Source organism: Dryobates pubescens, chromosome 4 (genome assembly GCF_014839835.1).
Source record: "Dryobates pubescens isolate bDryPub1 chromosome 4, bDryPub1.pri, whole genome shotgun sequence".
NCBI classification, from domain to species: Eukaryota; Metazoa; Chordata; class Aves; order Piciformes; family Picidae; genus Dryobates; species Dryobates pubescens.
Genome location: NC_071615.1, coordinates 35,368,504 through 35,384,130, shown reverse-complemented (window position 1 = coordinate 35,384,130; position 15,627 = coordinate 35,368,504). Strand labels below are relative to the sequence as shown.

Sequence of the window (15,627 nt, the reverse complement as noted above, 5' to 3'; positions counted from 1 at the left end):
TTGATAGTTAAGTGATTAATAGCCTACATTTGCTATCTCTATTTTCTAGGTTTTAGCTTTTACTTACAGAATCATAGAATGCATTGGGTTGGAAGGGGAGGGACCCTTTAAGGTCATCTACTCCCAACTCCACTGCAGTAAGCAGGGACATCCCCAACTTGCTTGCTCAGTGCCCCTCAAGCCTGATGTTGAATGTCTCCAGAGATGATGGATCTCCCACCACCTTCCTGGGCAAACTGTTAATATAACATTACTGTCTTTCTCAAACAGGTTCTCCTTCAGGTAGCTCAATAGCCTCACGATGTGTGGTATCTGGGCTCTGTTTGGGAGCGATGAATGCCTTTCTGTCCAGTGTCTGAGTGCCATGAAGATAGCACACAGAGGTCCTGATGCGTTCCGCTTTGAGAACGTCAATGGCTTCACCAACTGTTGTTTTGGTTTCCACCGCCTGGCAGTTGTTGATCAGTTATATGGTATGCAGCCCATCCGGGTGAAGAAATTCCCATATCTGTGGCTATGTTACAATGGAGAAATCTACAATTTCAAACAAGTAAGCCTTGTATAGATCATAGGACATTCTGTTTTCTTTTAATTTCCACCTGGCAGGTGCTCAGAAAATGTTTATAACATGGCAGACTAGAATATCAGGAAAAAAAAAGTTAACAAATAACTGGGATTTAAAAGGAAGTAAATTACCTCAACGGTCTGTGATTCAGTGGTGGTTTAGCTTAGTCTGTCATACTGAGAAATCACCTTTTAATGGATAACAAAGGCAACAAGAATTTGTATCTTCACTTTTGATCAGCTTAAAGGTGCATTCTTCCTTATCTCTTGGAGGATGGGAATTCCAAGCCTCTTTCTTGCCTCTTTCTCACCTTTTTCACTCTTTGTGATGCAAATGCTTTTAGATTGTCTTCCTCTTCCTGTAGGTCATTTTCCAAGCTGCTGAGTGTTGCATTTTATTACTGCATATCAATCAGGATTAGCAATATCACTTACATAAATGTGTAGCATGCATGCTTATGTATTTACATAAAAGCAGAAAGCACTATAGAGATGATTCTAGTGTGGCGGCAAAGTCCTTCAGGCAGATGATTTGAAGGGGTTTTGAGAACTACCTAGCTAAGTCTTTTGGGCACAAAACAAAGAGGAACTCTAAAGTTGTCTGAGTGTCCCGGTTGGTGTGATACTGCTGCTGAATGTCCTCTGTGTGCCTCAGGCTCTGTGCTGTGTTACTTGTAAAGAGAAGTGATCCAGATCATCCAAATTTGGGGTACAAAGCATCTTACAATTATGACTGTTTCTGAATCATGTTGAAATTGAATGTTTAAAAGTTTTATATATATATATATATATATATATGTATGTATAAATAATCTGTGGTGCTTTAGTACTGCTAAACTCACCTTTTTTAAAGTCTTGTTGTTAGTTATGTCAGTGACACCAATAATGTTACTGGGAATTGGACTGCATGGGCAGGGGATTTATCTTTTTTTTTTTCTCCCCAGTTTTCAGTGTCTGGCTGTTTGAAAGGTGTGACATACACTGTGCCCTACAGCATGTGTGAAATGCGTTGTACCAACAGTCTGTAATACTTGTTGTGTTTTGCATTGTGGTTTTTCAGCTGTTGAAAGCAGTAAGAATTACTCTCAGTTGTGCTACACACAAAATCCCGAAGGGACTTTAATTTTGCAAAGCTTTTATTGCCATCTGCAGGAATTTGTTCAGTTTTTCTTATGACATTATCTGTCTTCATGAAGAGCTTTTTCTTTCAGGCTGGTGGCTGAACAGTCCCTAAGAAAGCATCACTGGTGAAACTGGCTTCTTGTTTAGGGATTGCTTCTTGTTTAGGGCTTAGTTATTTTAATACTTACTCAATTTGATCCATGACCTTGCCCCATAAATAGCAAGTAAACCCAAAGAAATTTAATTAAAATTCTAAAGAATTAGTTTTGTGTAGTTCTTGGTTGGTTTGTTTTACCAAATCCCCTTCCTTCCTTTCCTGTCTGGTAGATATTTGAAAGGATTTTGAGAGTAGCACCACAAGAACATGGAGAATATTTGGTGTGACTTAAGTCTGACAGCTAATTTCTTCCTCCCCCACTCCAACTGTCTAGACAGAGTGAAGAGGTTAGTTTGAGGAATGGAGAAAGATGAGGCAGAAGAAAATTCTCTGTGCATTAAAAATAACAGTGAGGCATTGCAGTCACTACATAAATGATTTGAGACTACAATAAATAATGTCTCCATTTCTGGCCCTCTGCGGAGCTGTGGTGGTGTTTTTATTAGAAACAGTGACTGCCAGCTTCTGCCATTTCTCTGTGGGAGATGTAGAGACTTGGTCCTTCTGGGCACCAGGGCCATGGGTTTACATTTCAATATCCTCAGAAATAGATCCCTGAAAACTTGCTCTCACGTGAATTGCTGAAGACTGCAGAGCCATGTACATTGTCTGAGAGATGATCCTGGATATTTTGAGACCAAAAGAAGAATTTCCTTCTTTAGCAGAAATGTTTCTGTAACTTTTGATCTATGATTTTAAAAAATAAATCCAGTGTTCTTATTAAGCAATTACATGAATGGAGCTTTTTCAATTAATGTCAATGTTTGCAAATGATCATACATGCTTATCTTTGTATTTTCTTAGTTGCAGAAGCAGTTTGGATTTGAATATCAGACATTAGTGGATGGTGAGGTTATCCTTCATCTTTACAACAGAGGAGGAATAGAACAAACAGCATCTATGCTAGATGGTGTCTTTGCTTTCATCCTGCTGGATACTGCAAACAGAAAAGTCTTTCTGGCAAGAGATACCTATGGAGTCAGACCACTCTTTAAGGTGCTGACTGATGACGGATTTTTGGGTGTCTGTTCTGAGGCAAAAGGTAATCCCAGTTGTGCTTAGTGCCTAAATAATCATAGGTATTGCTGTTGGAGACTTCTTTCTCAGGCTTTTCTTTTAAGTATGAAAAGAAAGTGAGCTGTAAGTTCAGTAACAAATAAATTTAGTAATTTATTTATTTAGTAAATTTATTTAGTAATATAAGAACTATGCATCATTAAAAAACCCTACAGATACTAAACCTCTAAGACGTTCATTTGTCCTTAGTAGCTCTGAAATAACTTGCTTATTTAATTTTATAACTATTTATAATTTTACAAATTTATCATTATTATTTCATTTTATAATTCTGTCATCATAAGAATATTGAGCCCAAGATGTTTTATGTTACCCCAGCTAAATGTAACCCATAGAGTTAGGCTAGATTTTATGCTACAATACATTGTGTTGGAATTTGTTCCTGATGCTTGGTGGTGAACTGGTAAATGATGCCACAAGAGCTGCAAATCAGTAAAAGCCAAGAATTTTAAAGCCCTACTGACACTTCCTGCAGCTTGGGGTAATTTTTGTGGTGATACATTTTATTTGATGGCAGTTGTTTTTTCCTTTGAGGTGACACATCCACTGCTTTTTGTTTCTTTTAAGTAATTATCTCTAGTCTTGACACTTGCATAAACAAATCCAAACAGTACTAAAAGGGAGTTTGTCTAAAATTGACTAAAATTGATTTTCACAGTTACTTGTTTCTTCCATTGATCATAGAATGGCTTAGGTTGGAAGGAACCTCAGAGATCATCTACTCCAACCTCCCCACTGTGGGCTGGGATGCCTCTCAACTAGACTTGGTTTTCCAAGGCTTCATCCAACCCCTGGCCTTGAACAGCCTGAGGGAGGAGGCATACACAACCTCCCTGGGCAACCTATTCCAGAGTGCCACCACCCTTATACTGGAGAACTTCTTCCTAAGATCCAGTCTGAACCTACTCTCCCTCAGCTTGAAACCATTCCACCTTGTCCTCTTGCTAGGAAACCCTTATGAGAAGTCCTTCTTCAGCCTCCTGTAGGATTGAAAGGCAGCTCCAAGGTTCCCCTGGAGTCTTCTGTAGGCTGAATAACCCCAACTTCCTCAGTCTATCCTCATAGCAGGTGTTCCAGCACATGGATCATCTTTGTGGTCCTCTTATGGACTTGCTCCAACAGATCTGTGTCCTTATGATGGGTACACCAGAAACAGACCCAGTATTTGAGACAGGAATACATCAATTTCATTATCAGGCTCCAGTGTAGGCTAACTCCTGTGATAGTAGTACTGTGAGCTAGAGCTGTGCCATCTCTACTTCTTAGGGACTGTATCCTGTAACCACAGTGAATTACCAGTCCCCATGGTACCGCAGTTCAGTATCGTTTTTGTGGAGTTCCTCACAGGGCATCCCGATGATCAGCAGGTGCATAACTTCCTCTTTCACAAGAGGAATGGAAATGAGTTTTGGCTACAAGTCTGATTCCTGGTATTTAGTAGCTGTGGGAGAGATTAGTCTGGAACTGACGAGTTATGAAATCACTAAATCAATGTCAATTAAGCTGTCACTTCAGTGGTATCTTTTTACTACAAACTCTTCATTAACTTGACTAGACTTAGTTTTAAGCGCAAAATCAGTTGTTAATTGGCATTTGAATTCTCATATGCATGTTAAACCTTGACCTGGACATCATGTAGTCAATTAGAAAAGTGCTTTTAATGCTCACAGGGCTTAAATTGCTACTTGGCAATCAGTAAAACTTGCTGGCTTCCTTTTTCTACTACCTACATCAGCTTGAGATGGCTCAGAACTGTGTGTGCAACTGTCAAGAAGAATTATGCTCTAACCAGGGCAGGCTGTGACTCAAAATGATGCTTATTTTCTAATACCAAATTTAGAACTTGGAGAAAATTTTATTTATAGTTTTAAGACAGAGGTGAGCTATAACATCCTAGATCAGAAAGTGACTTACTTGGTATTTTTTTCCCCCCATTTTATCTGTAGGACTTATCAACTTAAAGCATTCAACATCCTTGTCTTCTAAAGTGGAACCATTTCTGCCAGGTCATTATGAAGTGTTGGATTTAAAGCCTTCTGGCAAGGTTGCATCAGTGGAACTGGTAAAATTTCATAGCTATAAAGATGAGCCACTACATGCTGCATGTGACACAGTGGAAGCTCTGCCTTCAGGTAATACAGCAAAGCATTGGCACCTTCTTCTGATTCAAGTGACAATATAAGAATCTTTTAATATGAAATTTGTATTGATTGGTTTGAAAACGTGCCATGTAAAGGGAAAAACAAACTCTGGAAGAACCTTTATAATGTAGGGATTTGAGAACAGTTTGTAGATAGCCGCGTACAAAGATGAACTTGCAAGCTGTCAAGGGAAATGGAGACAGATGTCTTTTGTTTCTTAAGAGCATAATCCAGCAAGGTCTAAATAACACTTGTTGGATTTATTTTTTTATTTTCTCTGTACTTTTCTGGTCAGGCTTTGATCTTGAAACAGTGAAAAGCAACATCCGTATTCTGTTTGAAAATGCTGTTAGGAAACGTTTGATGGCTCACAGGAGGATTGGCTGTCTTCTGTCAGGTAAGCAGCAAAAAACCCACAATGATTATTCCCTATTTTATCTCCTTTTTGCTAATCCTATGCTAGTTAGAAGTGTACTGTCTGTTCTGCTGTGGTGTACCCCAACTAATCTGAATCTTCGTTTAGAGCGGAGAACTTCTTAGTTTGTGATTAAAGATTCTTAGTTTACAAATGTCTTGAAAGTCTTAGGCTTTTAAAGCTTACTCTGGGCTGGCCATGTAGGTTTGTTGAGATACTGACCTAAAAATGGTCAGTTAAAAATACTCAGAGGAAAGAAATGTAATATTTCTGTTAAAAAATCACCTTGTATGTGCTTAAATATATAAGAATTATTCTTAGGTTGGTGTCTAAAAAGAAAACGTAATTATTACAACCTATTCCAGTCCTCATCACCCTCATGGGGAATAATTTCTTCCTGATGGCTAATCTTAATCTAGTTTATTCCAGTGTGAAGCCATTACATTTTTGTCTGTCATTCCATGTGTTTGTAAAATGTCCCTCTCCAACTTTCCTGGAGGCCCTCTGCAAAGTTGCTGTAAAGTCTCCCTGAGGCTTTCTCTTCTCCATGCTGCAGGATCCCCTCTCTCAGAGCGTGTCCTCGTTTCACTACAGTTGCCTGATTCTCTTGTTAAGCAAAGGCAAATGTGGACTTGTACAAGAAGTACCTTGGGTTCACATGGCTTAAAAATGAAGCCCACTCATGTGATTCCACTATTTAGGTTTGATGTCCCTAAGAGGAGACAAAAAACAAATCAAATACTTAACCTTTTTTTTTTTCTTTTTTTTTGGCAGGGGGATTAGATTCCAGTTTAGTTGCAGCTGTTCTTCTGAAACTGATGAAAGAAATGAATATCACTTATCCATTACAAACCTTTGCAATTGGAATGGAAAATAGTCCTGACTTACTGGCTGCCAGAAAGGTACAGTAAAATGTTGCTCTTGGTTTGTTCTGAGGTGCCGAGTGTTACATGGTACTGGTGCTAGCTTCACACTATGATAGCAATACCAAACATTCATGTACTGCTGTGATGTAAGATCAGTTTGCTGTAAACCACTTAGTACAACATTTGCTGCTTAGTTAAATCTTCAGAAAGAGATAATTGAGCCATACTTCTTTTGTCCTGCTTTTGGAAGGCTTTCGTGGCAGACTGCCATTGCATTGTTAACCCAAAGGACAATGCTTCAGGGTGATTTCAGTTCTGCCTCTGAGTTTCAGGGTAAATCTCCATGCTGTGGTTCCTATGCTTATGGCATTTGTGTTTATGTTAAATATTTTAAGTTAGTTGTTAGTTTACTGAATTAAGAGCTTGGTACAAACTGTTTGGCATTTGGGGTACCCTTTTAGGTACCCAGCCTGTCATGGCTTTTGAGCTGCTTTTTGTCTTTAGCACAAATACCTGGAGCCTCTCCAGATTCTGTTATGCTTTGGGCAAGCAACTGGATGGTCCAATGTAATCAATGATTGAACACTGTAATTAGGGAGACTCTGTTCTCTCTGAATGCAAGTCAGAGGGGCTGCTACAGTGTCATCCTTTCCTGGCCTGACATCATTTAATTCTTGCTGTGGCAGAAGGGAGCTAATGCTGTCATTCAATTTGTGTGTTTTAAACACAGGCTATGTTTAAAAAGTGTTTTAATTGAAAAGCAATAAATAATTGTGACCTTTTCCAAACAGGTGGCAGCACATATAGGCAGTGAGCATCATGAAGTAATATTTAATTCTGAAGAGGGAATTCAGGCAATAGAGGATGTCATCTTCTCCTTGGAAACCTATGACATAACAACAGTGAGAGCTTCAATTGGTAAGAGTTGTGTTCATAGAAATCTTTGCTTTATCTAACCCTGATAAAATCTTATGTAAAATCATGGAGTCATCTTACTAGCTCCTGTAGCTCTCACAGAACCTAGGAATTGGTACTCCCAAGTTCTGCTCCTCAGTCTTCACACAATCAGACTGGTAGGGGTTAGAAGGGACATCTGGAGATCATCTAGTCCAACTGCACTGCTACAGCAGACTCCGCAACTTCTCTGGGCAGCCTGCTCCAGTGCTCTGACACCCTCAAAGTATTGAAGTTCTTTCTTATGTTTAGGTGCTAATCTGTGTCCATTGCTCCGTGTCCTATCCTGTCTTGTCTGTGATACCACACCAAGCCAAAACCAGTTATCAGTTTCAAAGCCACTGCTCGTACAAAACAGTTGTAAAGAGCTGTTCCTGAAGCTTTGGGATGGAAAACAAGTTATATGAGAAAGAAACTAGATCTACAGGTGTAGCTTTTCCCTCCTGATAAGTGTGAACCTTGGAAGAAGGGGGAAAATTTACAGCTTATCCGAGGTATCCAATGTTATGATAGCAAAACGATTATGATCACCCTTTCATCATTTTAATAGCAAAGTGAACTATTTCGTGTCACTTTCTATGTGAACTCAAGCCAGGTACATTTCTTGTAATGTATGTTTGATTCTGAGAAATAAAGAAGGTCATCAGCCACTTCTTATAAAGGGTTGCCAACCTGCTAAGATTGAAAAATCCTAAGCCAGTGAGACCTTCTGTGCAAATGCCAGCTACAACATTTCACCTATTTCATCTTGCATCGGCATAAAACATTGTTTTACAAAGTTAGGAAGCCAAATAGGCAACACAGTTGTGACAACCCAGGTGCCTGTGTGGGATTTTGGTACATGAAGGTAAGATTTTTGCAATGAGAAATACTGTGTTTCTTTGAAAAAAACAAAGCCACCTTTCAGCAGCTTCTTAGTGTGAGAAAATAATGAACTAAAACCCTTTTGTTAAGGTCTCTGATACTGTTTGGAAAGATGCAATGAAGGCAAGGCTTAATTCTGATTAATAAATAATTGGGGGGAAAAAAAAAGACTTCATCAAGTTGAACCCACGGTGACAGCAACTTTTGCTGGGAGTTTTGTTCTGCAAAGCTCAAAAGGACTGTGCAGGAGTTAATCATAGGCTTAATTTCTAACTGAGTCAGAACAACTCCTCCTTGTGTTCCCATGTGAATTCTCCTGCATTCCCAGGATCACAGAAAGACATCTTTCTGATATTTTGAGGGCTGAGCATTAAGTACAGAGTCTAGATTCATTTGCAGCACTTAGTGCAGCCGTTGGCTTTGAATGACAAGGAAATGTTATGGTAGCATATTGCAGTTGTTTGCTACAGAAGAAAGTAATACAGGGGAGACACTTGTAAACTGCTGGATACAGAACTGTGCTAGCTGTTTCTAGCATCATATGTAGCTGTATTTTAATAACTTCATCTATTTTTTTTTTAAGGTATGTATCTTGTCTCCAAATATATACGGAAAAAAACGGACAGTGTGGTCATTTTTTCAGGAGAAGGATCAGATGAGCTGACACAAGGATATATATATTTTCACAAGGTAAATGTATTCTCTATACAGAAAGCTACTCAGCAGCTCATTCTCCCCTTCAGTGGGAAAAAACCTATGGAGACTTCAAGGTGTGATGCTTGCGAGTTGTCACAGCCATGGATTTGTTTGAGGCCCCCTGAGGCAGAGTTGGGGTTGTTCAGTTTGGAGAAGAGAAGGCTCCAATGAGGCCTTATTGTGGCCTTCCAGTATCTGAAGGGAGCCTATGAGAAAGCTGGATGTTGGGTAGTGATAGAACTGGCGGAATGGATCCAAGCTAGAGGAGGGGAGACTTAGATTAGACATTAGGAAGAAGTTATTAACCAAAAGGCTGGTGAGACACTGCAACAGGTTGCCCAGCAAGGTGGTGGAATCCCCATCCCTGGAATTTTTTAAGGCCAGGCTGGCGGTGGCTCTGGCAGAGGGGTTGGAACTAGATGATCCTTGAGGTCCCTTCCAACCCTGACAATTGTATGATTCTGTGAAAATCCAAGGGGTTTAATTTATTCACCTTCCTGAGACTGATTTATTGTATATAGCTCTTATTATTTCTGAGATCACTCTGTGATGACTGCAACTGAAGCACGGGGCAGCAAATGCTGGTTCTTGCAGTGCAGCTGCATTATGTCTGTGTGCTACATACCTATGTCTGGTTACAGGCACCATCTCCTGAAGAAGCTGCAGAAGAAAGCGAGAGGCTCCTGAAGGAGCTCTACCTGTTTGATGTCCTCCGTGCAGACAGAACCACTGCAGCACATGGGTAAAACAATCTTTGGATGTTGGGAACTTGTGGTATTTAAAACCCCAAAAAGATCTTAAAAAAGTTCTGCTGCTGTTGAGGAAATTGAAGCAGTTCACTGTTGACTTGTTACTGTTTGAATTAAGTGATTGAGAATATTGTGATGTAGGATAATTTTATTTATGCTGTCTGGGTTTAAGCTACTCCAGGATGATCATATTAGCAAATAGAGTGCACCCCATGCTCTGCTTGAGTTCTGTATCCTGTTTAGTTTGGAAAAGAGAAGGCTGAGAGGAGATCTTATTAATGTTTATAAGTATCTGAAGGGTGAGTGACAAGAAGAAGGGGCCAGGCTCTTTTCGGTGGTGTCCTGGGATGGGACAAGGGACAATGGATACAAACTGGAGCACAGGAGGTACCACCTCAACTTGAAGAAAAACTTCTTTACTTTAAGGGTGACAGAGCACTGGAACAGGCTGCCCAGAGAGGTTGTGAAGTATCTTTCTCTAGAGACTTTCAAAACTCATTTGGATGTGTTCCTGTGCAACCTGCCCTGGGTGATCCTGATTGGGCAGGGGCTTTATATATGCCACTGGTGTGGGACAGAACTTACGCAGATGGTGCAGATTCATAGTGTCCCCATGGGTTCCTTTTCATTGTTTCTTGAAAACAAATGTGGATTTCAGCAGTGACAGCAGAAATCCTTCACAGATGCATCTTCACAAATGCTGATGCAAATCCCAGTGAGCACCTCATTAGTTCTCTGAGGGCAACAGGGTTTATTTTATTTTAAAATGTGCTTCTGCTTACTTGGAACAATAGTTGTTGCAAACCCAGAAGGACTCTGAAGTCTTTGAATCTGCTGCAGTAGCAGCTGTCCAGCAGATGGCATCATAAATCCTTGATATCTTTACTGAATCTGTGCAGGCCATACACTTTGCTTTCCAAATTGATTGATTGCTTGCAGATAGTTGTGAATATTTAAGTGAAACTTCTGAGTAAAACCAGAACACCTTGTATGTATGTGAAAGACAGGGAAAGCATAACTGTTATGAAATGCTGCTTACTACCCATGCTGAGGGACCTGGGGTTGCTCACTCTAGAGAAGAGAATACTCCAGGGATACTTTAGAGCTGTCTTCCAATACCTGAAGGGATTGTACGGGAAGGCTGGAGATGGAGTTTTCATAAGGGTTTCCTAGCAATAGGACAAAGAGGGAATGGTTTTAAGCTGAGAGTAGGTTCAGACTGAATATTAGGAACAAGTTCTTTAGTATGAGGGTGGTGGGAGTCTGGAGTAGGTTGCCCAAAGAAGTTTTATATGCCTCCTTCCTGGGGATGTTCAAGGCCAGGTTGGATGGAGCCTTGAGCAGCCAAGTCTAGCTGGGAGGCCCAGCCCATGTTGGAGAGGTTGGAGTAGGTGATCTCTGAGGTCCCTTCCAACCTAAGCCATTCTGTGAATTTGTAAGTAGATTGCTTGTTGGATTAATTCAATGTCTTTTGTATTTGTTTCCCCTGTTTAGTCTTGAACTAAGAGTCCCATTTTTGGATCATCGGTTTACTTCCTATTATTTATCCCTACCAGCAGAGCTGCGAGTCCCAAAGGTGCGTAAAACTGGGGTGGGGCCCAAGTGTGGGCTTACAGATTCACTGATACCTGTCCTAAGCATGACCAAATGGTGAATGGTGCCACATCCAGCTGGCAGCCAGTCACTAGTGGTGTCCCCAAGGGATCAGTGCTGGGCCCCATCCTGTTCAATATCTTTATTGATGATCTGGATGATGGCGTGCTTGGTGCCATGGTTTAGTTGATTAGATGGTGTTGGATGATAGGTTGGACTCGATGATCTCAAGGGTCTCTTCCAACCTGGTCTGGTCTGGTCTAGTCTAGTCTAGTCTAGTCCAGTTCTGGGCCCCTCAGTTTAAGAAGGACATTGAAACACTTGAACGTGTCCAGAGAAGGGCAACGAGGCTGGGGAGAGGCCTTGAGCACAAGCCCTATGAGGAGAGGCTGAGGGAGCTGGGATTGTTTAGCCTGGAGAAGAGAAGGATCAGGGGTGACCTCATTGCCCTCTACAACTACCTGAAAGGTGGTTGTAGACAGGAAGGGGTTGGTCTCTTCTCCCAGGCAACCAGCACCAGAACAAGGGGACACAGTCTCAAGCTGCGCCAGGGGAGGTTTAGACTCGAGGTGAGGAAAAAGTTCTTCACTGAGCGAGTCATTCGTCATTGGAATGTGCTGCCCAGGGAGGTGGTGGAGTCACCGTCCCTGGAGGTGTTCAAGGGGAGACTGGACGTGGCACTTGGTGCCATGGTCTAGTCATGAGGTCTGTTGGGACAGGTTGGACTTGATGATCCTTGGGGTCTCTTCCAACCTTAGTTATACTGTGATACTGTGATATTCTATTCTACATTGCTGAATTCAGTGGTGAAGTTCTCTACCTAAAGTCAAACATGCTCTTAAATATTTTACTGAATTATTGGTGCTACTGGGAACCCTTTTCAGACCGTCTGAAAGGAAAACGTCTTTTAGATGTTTAAAGTCAGATCTTTGCATTGCAGTTCCTGAGACTCACAATATTGTTGTTTGTTCTGCAAACAGAATGGAATTGAAAAATACCTTTTAAGACAGTCCTTTGAAGATTCCAATTTGCTCCCCAAAGAAATACTCTGGAGACCTAAAGAAGCTTTCAGTGATGGCATAGCCTCAGTAAAGAAATCCTGGTTTTCTATTCTTCAGGACTATATTGATCAACAGGTACAAAACCACTTTCTTTTTTTCTTTCACATGTAGGTGGAAGAATAAATCTGGGTGTGACAAGTAACTTGAGCTTCATGATGGGGTAGCAAGATGAAGTTTAGTCAGTGGTCTTCTATGTATCTGAGTTGGTTAAAGGCATTTGAAATCCTAGACACAAAGAAATGCCAGATCCTGACAGAAGTGATTGTTGAAGTCAAGTAACATCATTTGGGTATCTGGATTGTAAATTAGATTGTGTTGTAAACACAATTTTGGGGTTTCACACAAAGCAGTTGCTTCAGCTGAAGGCACTTGCATGACCTTAGTCTGCAGCTGAGTAACAGCATAATGGCTTTGTAATGCCCTTTGTTGTCATTTGTTGTTGTTTTTTAACCCAGCCATACCTAGGTAAGCCCTTTCTGCTTGCATTACTAACCTGTGAAGACTTACAGCATTCTGGCTCTGGACAAAGGGTAATACCTGTGGTGTACAGGGGTGGTTTAATCATCAAGAGAAAGGAATAGCACTCAATTTACACCAGAGCTGTTACACAGAAATATGTATAGTCAAACCTGGGTGCAGGTGCTTGTGTGTCCTATCGCCAACTGCTTGTTTTCATTTTGCTTTCTGTATATCCACAGGCAAGGAAGGCAACAGTGTTGTGCCACCTGTACTGAGCATTGGTGTGCAGGGGCAAGTTTATTTCATGGCTGTGAGGAGTTAGTGTGTTGGCAGTGGAAGCTGCTGTAGAAATTGCCTCAACTGGTGCAACTATTCATCTTCCCTTTCTTAGCCAATTTAGCAACCGCAGGTGTCCCTGACTCTGCATCCCAGATCTTTTGTTGCTCAGAACAAGCTGTGAGCTGAAAAAAAAACATCTAGGAAGCTACTTAACATGACAAGAAGACTGCTTTAAGTTGTTCCTACTGGCTCACAGCAAAGAGGAAAGAAGTTTTTATGAACTTGCTAACAAAGGTGGTGGAGCCCAAAGAGAAATGGGCTCCATGTATAATACAGAGAGAAATATTAACAGCACTGGGAATATCATTATGTATTCCTAAAGATTAAGGGAGCCTATGACAAAGATTCACTTGTTAGAAACCTCTGCCTCCAGAAGAGACTTTTTACTTTCAATCCTGTGGACATTTGGTGGTTGATGAATCTTTGTACATCTTTAACTTGCAGCAAATTGACTTGTAAAAGTTTGAATGTACTTGCAGCTTAACTGGAGTTTTGCTTCTTTCTATAGGTTGATGACCTTCTACTGGAAAAGGCATCAGAGAAATACCCTTTCAATCCTCCTAGAACAAAAGAAAGTTACTACTACCGCCAGATCTTTGAGAAACACTACTCAGGGAGAAGCAACTGGTTGCCCCACTACTGGATGCCAAGATGGGTTAAAGCTACTGATCCTTCTGCTCGAACCTTGAAACATTACAAGTCTGCTGCCCAAGAATAGGCTGTTGAAATAATCCCCCAAACAGGAGTGCTGCAAGCAATGGAAAAAAGAAAAAGGGCAACCACCATAAAAAAACCCCAAACAGAAAACCCCCACAACAAGCAAACAAAACACCCAACTGCAAAAGAAAACCAACCAATAAAAAGAAAAAACCCAAATAAACCAAAAAAGAAAAAGAAAGGGGGGGGCAGGGGGAGAAATCCCCCCCTTAAAAAGAAAAAAAAGGGGGGGGGGGGGGGAAGAAAAAATAACAAAACACAAATAAATTATGCAAACCTAAAGCCTAAATGATCTTTCAGATGCATTTTGACAATGCTATTGGAAATAAGAGCTTTCTGTGGTTATTGTACTATTAAAATTTCATCCTGCTGTACCAGAAGTTTGTAATTGATGGGAAAATATCTTTCTGGACAAGAAACTACCTTCTTTTGGCAGCTCTGCTCCTTATGTGACTTTGATTGTATTCATTTACCTTGCAGTCATTTAATATATTTCAATGTGAGCTCTGTTTTGAGGACTTGAATAAGGCAAAATGATGGAAACTGCTGCAGACCCTCTGAGCTAAGAGGGATTGGACTCATTAATGATTTCATAGAATCATAGAATGGTCTGGGTTGGAAGGGACCTATAAAGGTCAGCTAGTCCAACCCCATCTGCAGTAAGCAGGGGCATCCTCTGCTAGATCAGGTTGTCCAGAACTATGTTGAGCCTCGCCTTGAATATCTTCAGGGATGGGGCCCCAACGACCTCCCTGGGCAACCTGTTCCAGTGTGCCACTCCCCTCATGGTATGGATTTGTGTTCCTGGCTGTGGGATTTGGATTGTCTGTCTCTATAACTCTGCTCTGAAACATTCCTGAGAACCTTGATCTGGTTTTCAAAAGGTCTTCAGGTGTTCATAGCTATTCAGAGTTGCTTACTGGAGTTTATGAGGCTGGTGCTGAGTGTTAATGAAATGAAAGGAAGTTTTAGTTGTTACTGGGAAGCCACCAGTTGGCTGGGTGCAATTCTTATAAATGTCTGAAGATATTGGGACTGTTGCCAAAGAGCAGAACGGACAATAGAAGCCAAGTTAAGTCATTGTTTCTAAGTCAAGTGCTTCAGTTTAAAAATGTATTTATTACTCTTGCAAATAGAGTAATAACTGGGTGATTTGTGTCAGTCTGGGAGTTGCATGACTTAAGTATTTTAAGGAATTTTCCACTTCTTGTGAGAGTCTTTCCACCTGTGTGATGGAAAGGTGGTGTTGGTGATGGCTCAACTACATGTGGTCAGCTGTATGGAGAACCAACCCTGTTACCCCTAGATTTATTCAAGAAGAAGTTTTGCTGAAGACAATGGGATGAGACAACTTGCTTGGGAAAAAAATGCAGAAAGAAAGAAGAAAAGCAAAAGCTTCTTCAGGAACACAAGAACTTCTAGTGATCTACTGAAGGGCACATGACTTTTTACCCAGGACAACTTTTTATTGACTACTTGGGCACAAGGGGGCAGTTTTAAAGGTAACTTAAACATAAAGATGGTCAAGAAATATAACTGTGAGCTGCAGATTGACTTGATTAGTTAGCATCATGCTTTGCATGAAGACAAGTCATTGTCCCTCTTGACTAGGAAACCAAAGCCAATTGTTATTTAAAAGACAAAAATATAAGCAATTCTGGTTTAAAATCTTCATAAACTGATTATTTATTACTTCCCCAAATTCTGTGTTTGAATCTTTATTTCAGAAACCTTCCTGAAAGCCCTTGGTGCTACCACAGAACTTGTGAGCTGTCCAGCTATGGCCAGTAGTGGCCACATCCTGATGTGAACTCACACATAGCAGCATGGACCTGAGAGGAGCAGGTCCAGAG

The 15,627-nt window shown here is 40.8% G+C and overlaps 1 protein-coding gene across 1 annotated transcript; it reads left to right on the top strand.

Moving 5' to 3' along the window:
* The first annotated feature begins 273 nt into the window (after positions 1–273).
* On the top strand, positions 274–13,810 carry ASNS (asparagine synthetase (glutamine-hydrolyzing)). The gene is made up of 11 exons (XM_009903763.2): positions 274–550; positions 2,648–2,885; positions 4,867–5,052; positions 5,357–5,458; positions 6,251–6,378; positions 7,134–7,260; positions 8,744–8,850; positions 9,498–9,598; positions 11,100–11,181; positions 12,179–12,334; positions 13,566–13,810. The coding sequence occupies exons 1-11, from the start codon at positions 302–304 to the stop codon at positions 13,773–13,775; spliced, it is 1,686 nt and encodes a 561-aa protein (XP_009902065.1). The 5' UTR covers positions 274–301; the 3' UTR covers positions 13,776–13,810.
* The last annotated feature ends 1,817 nt before the right edge of the window (positions 13,811–15,627 follow it).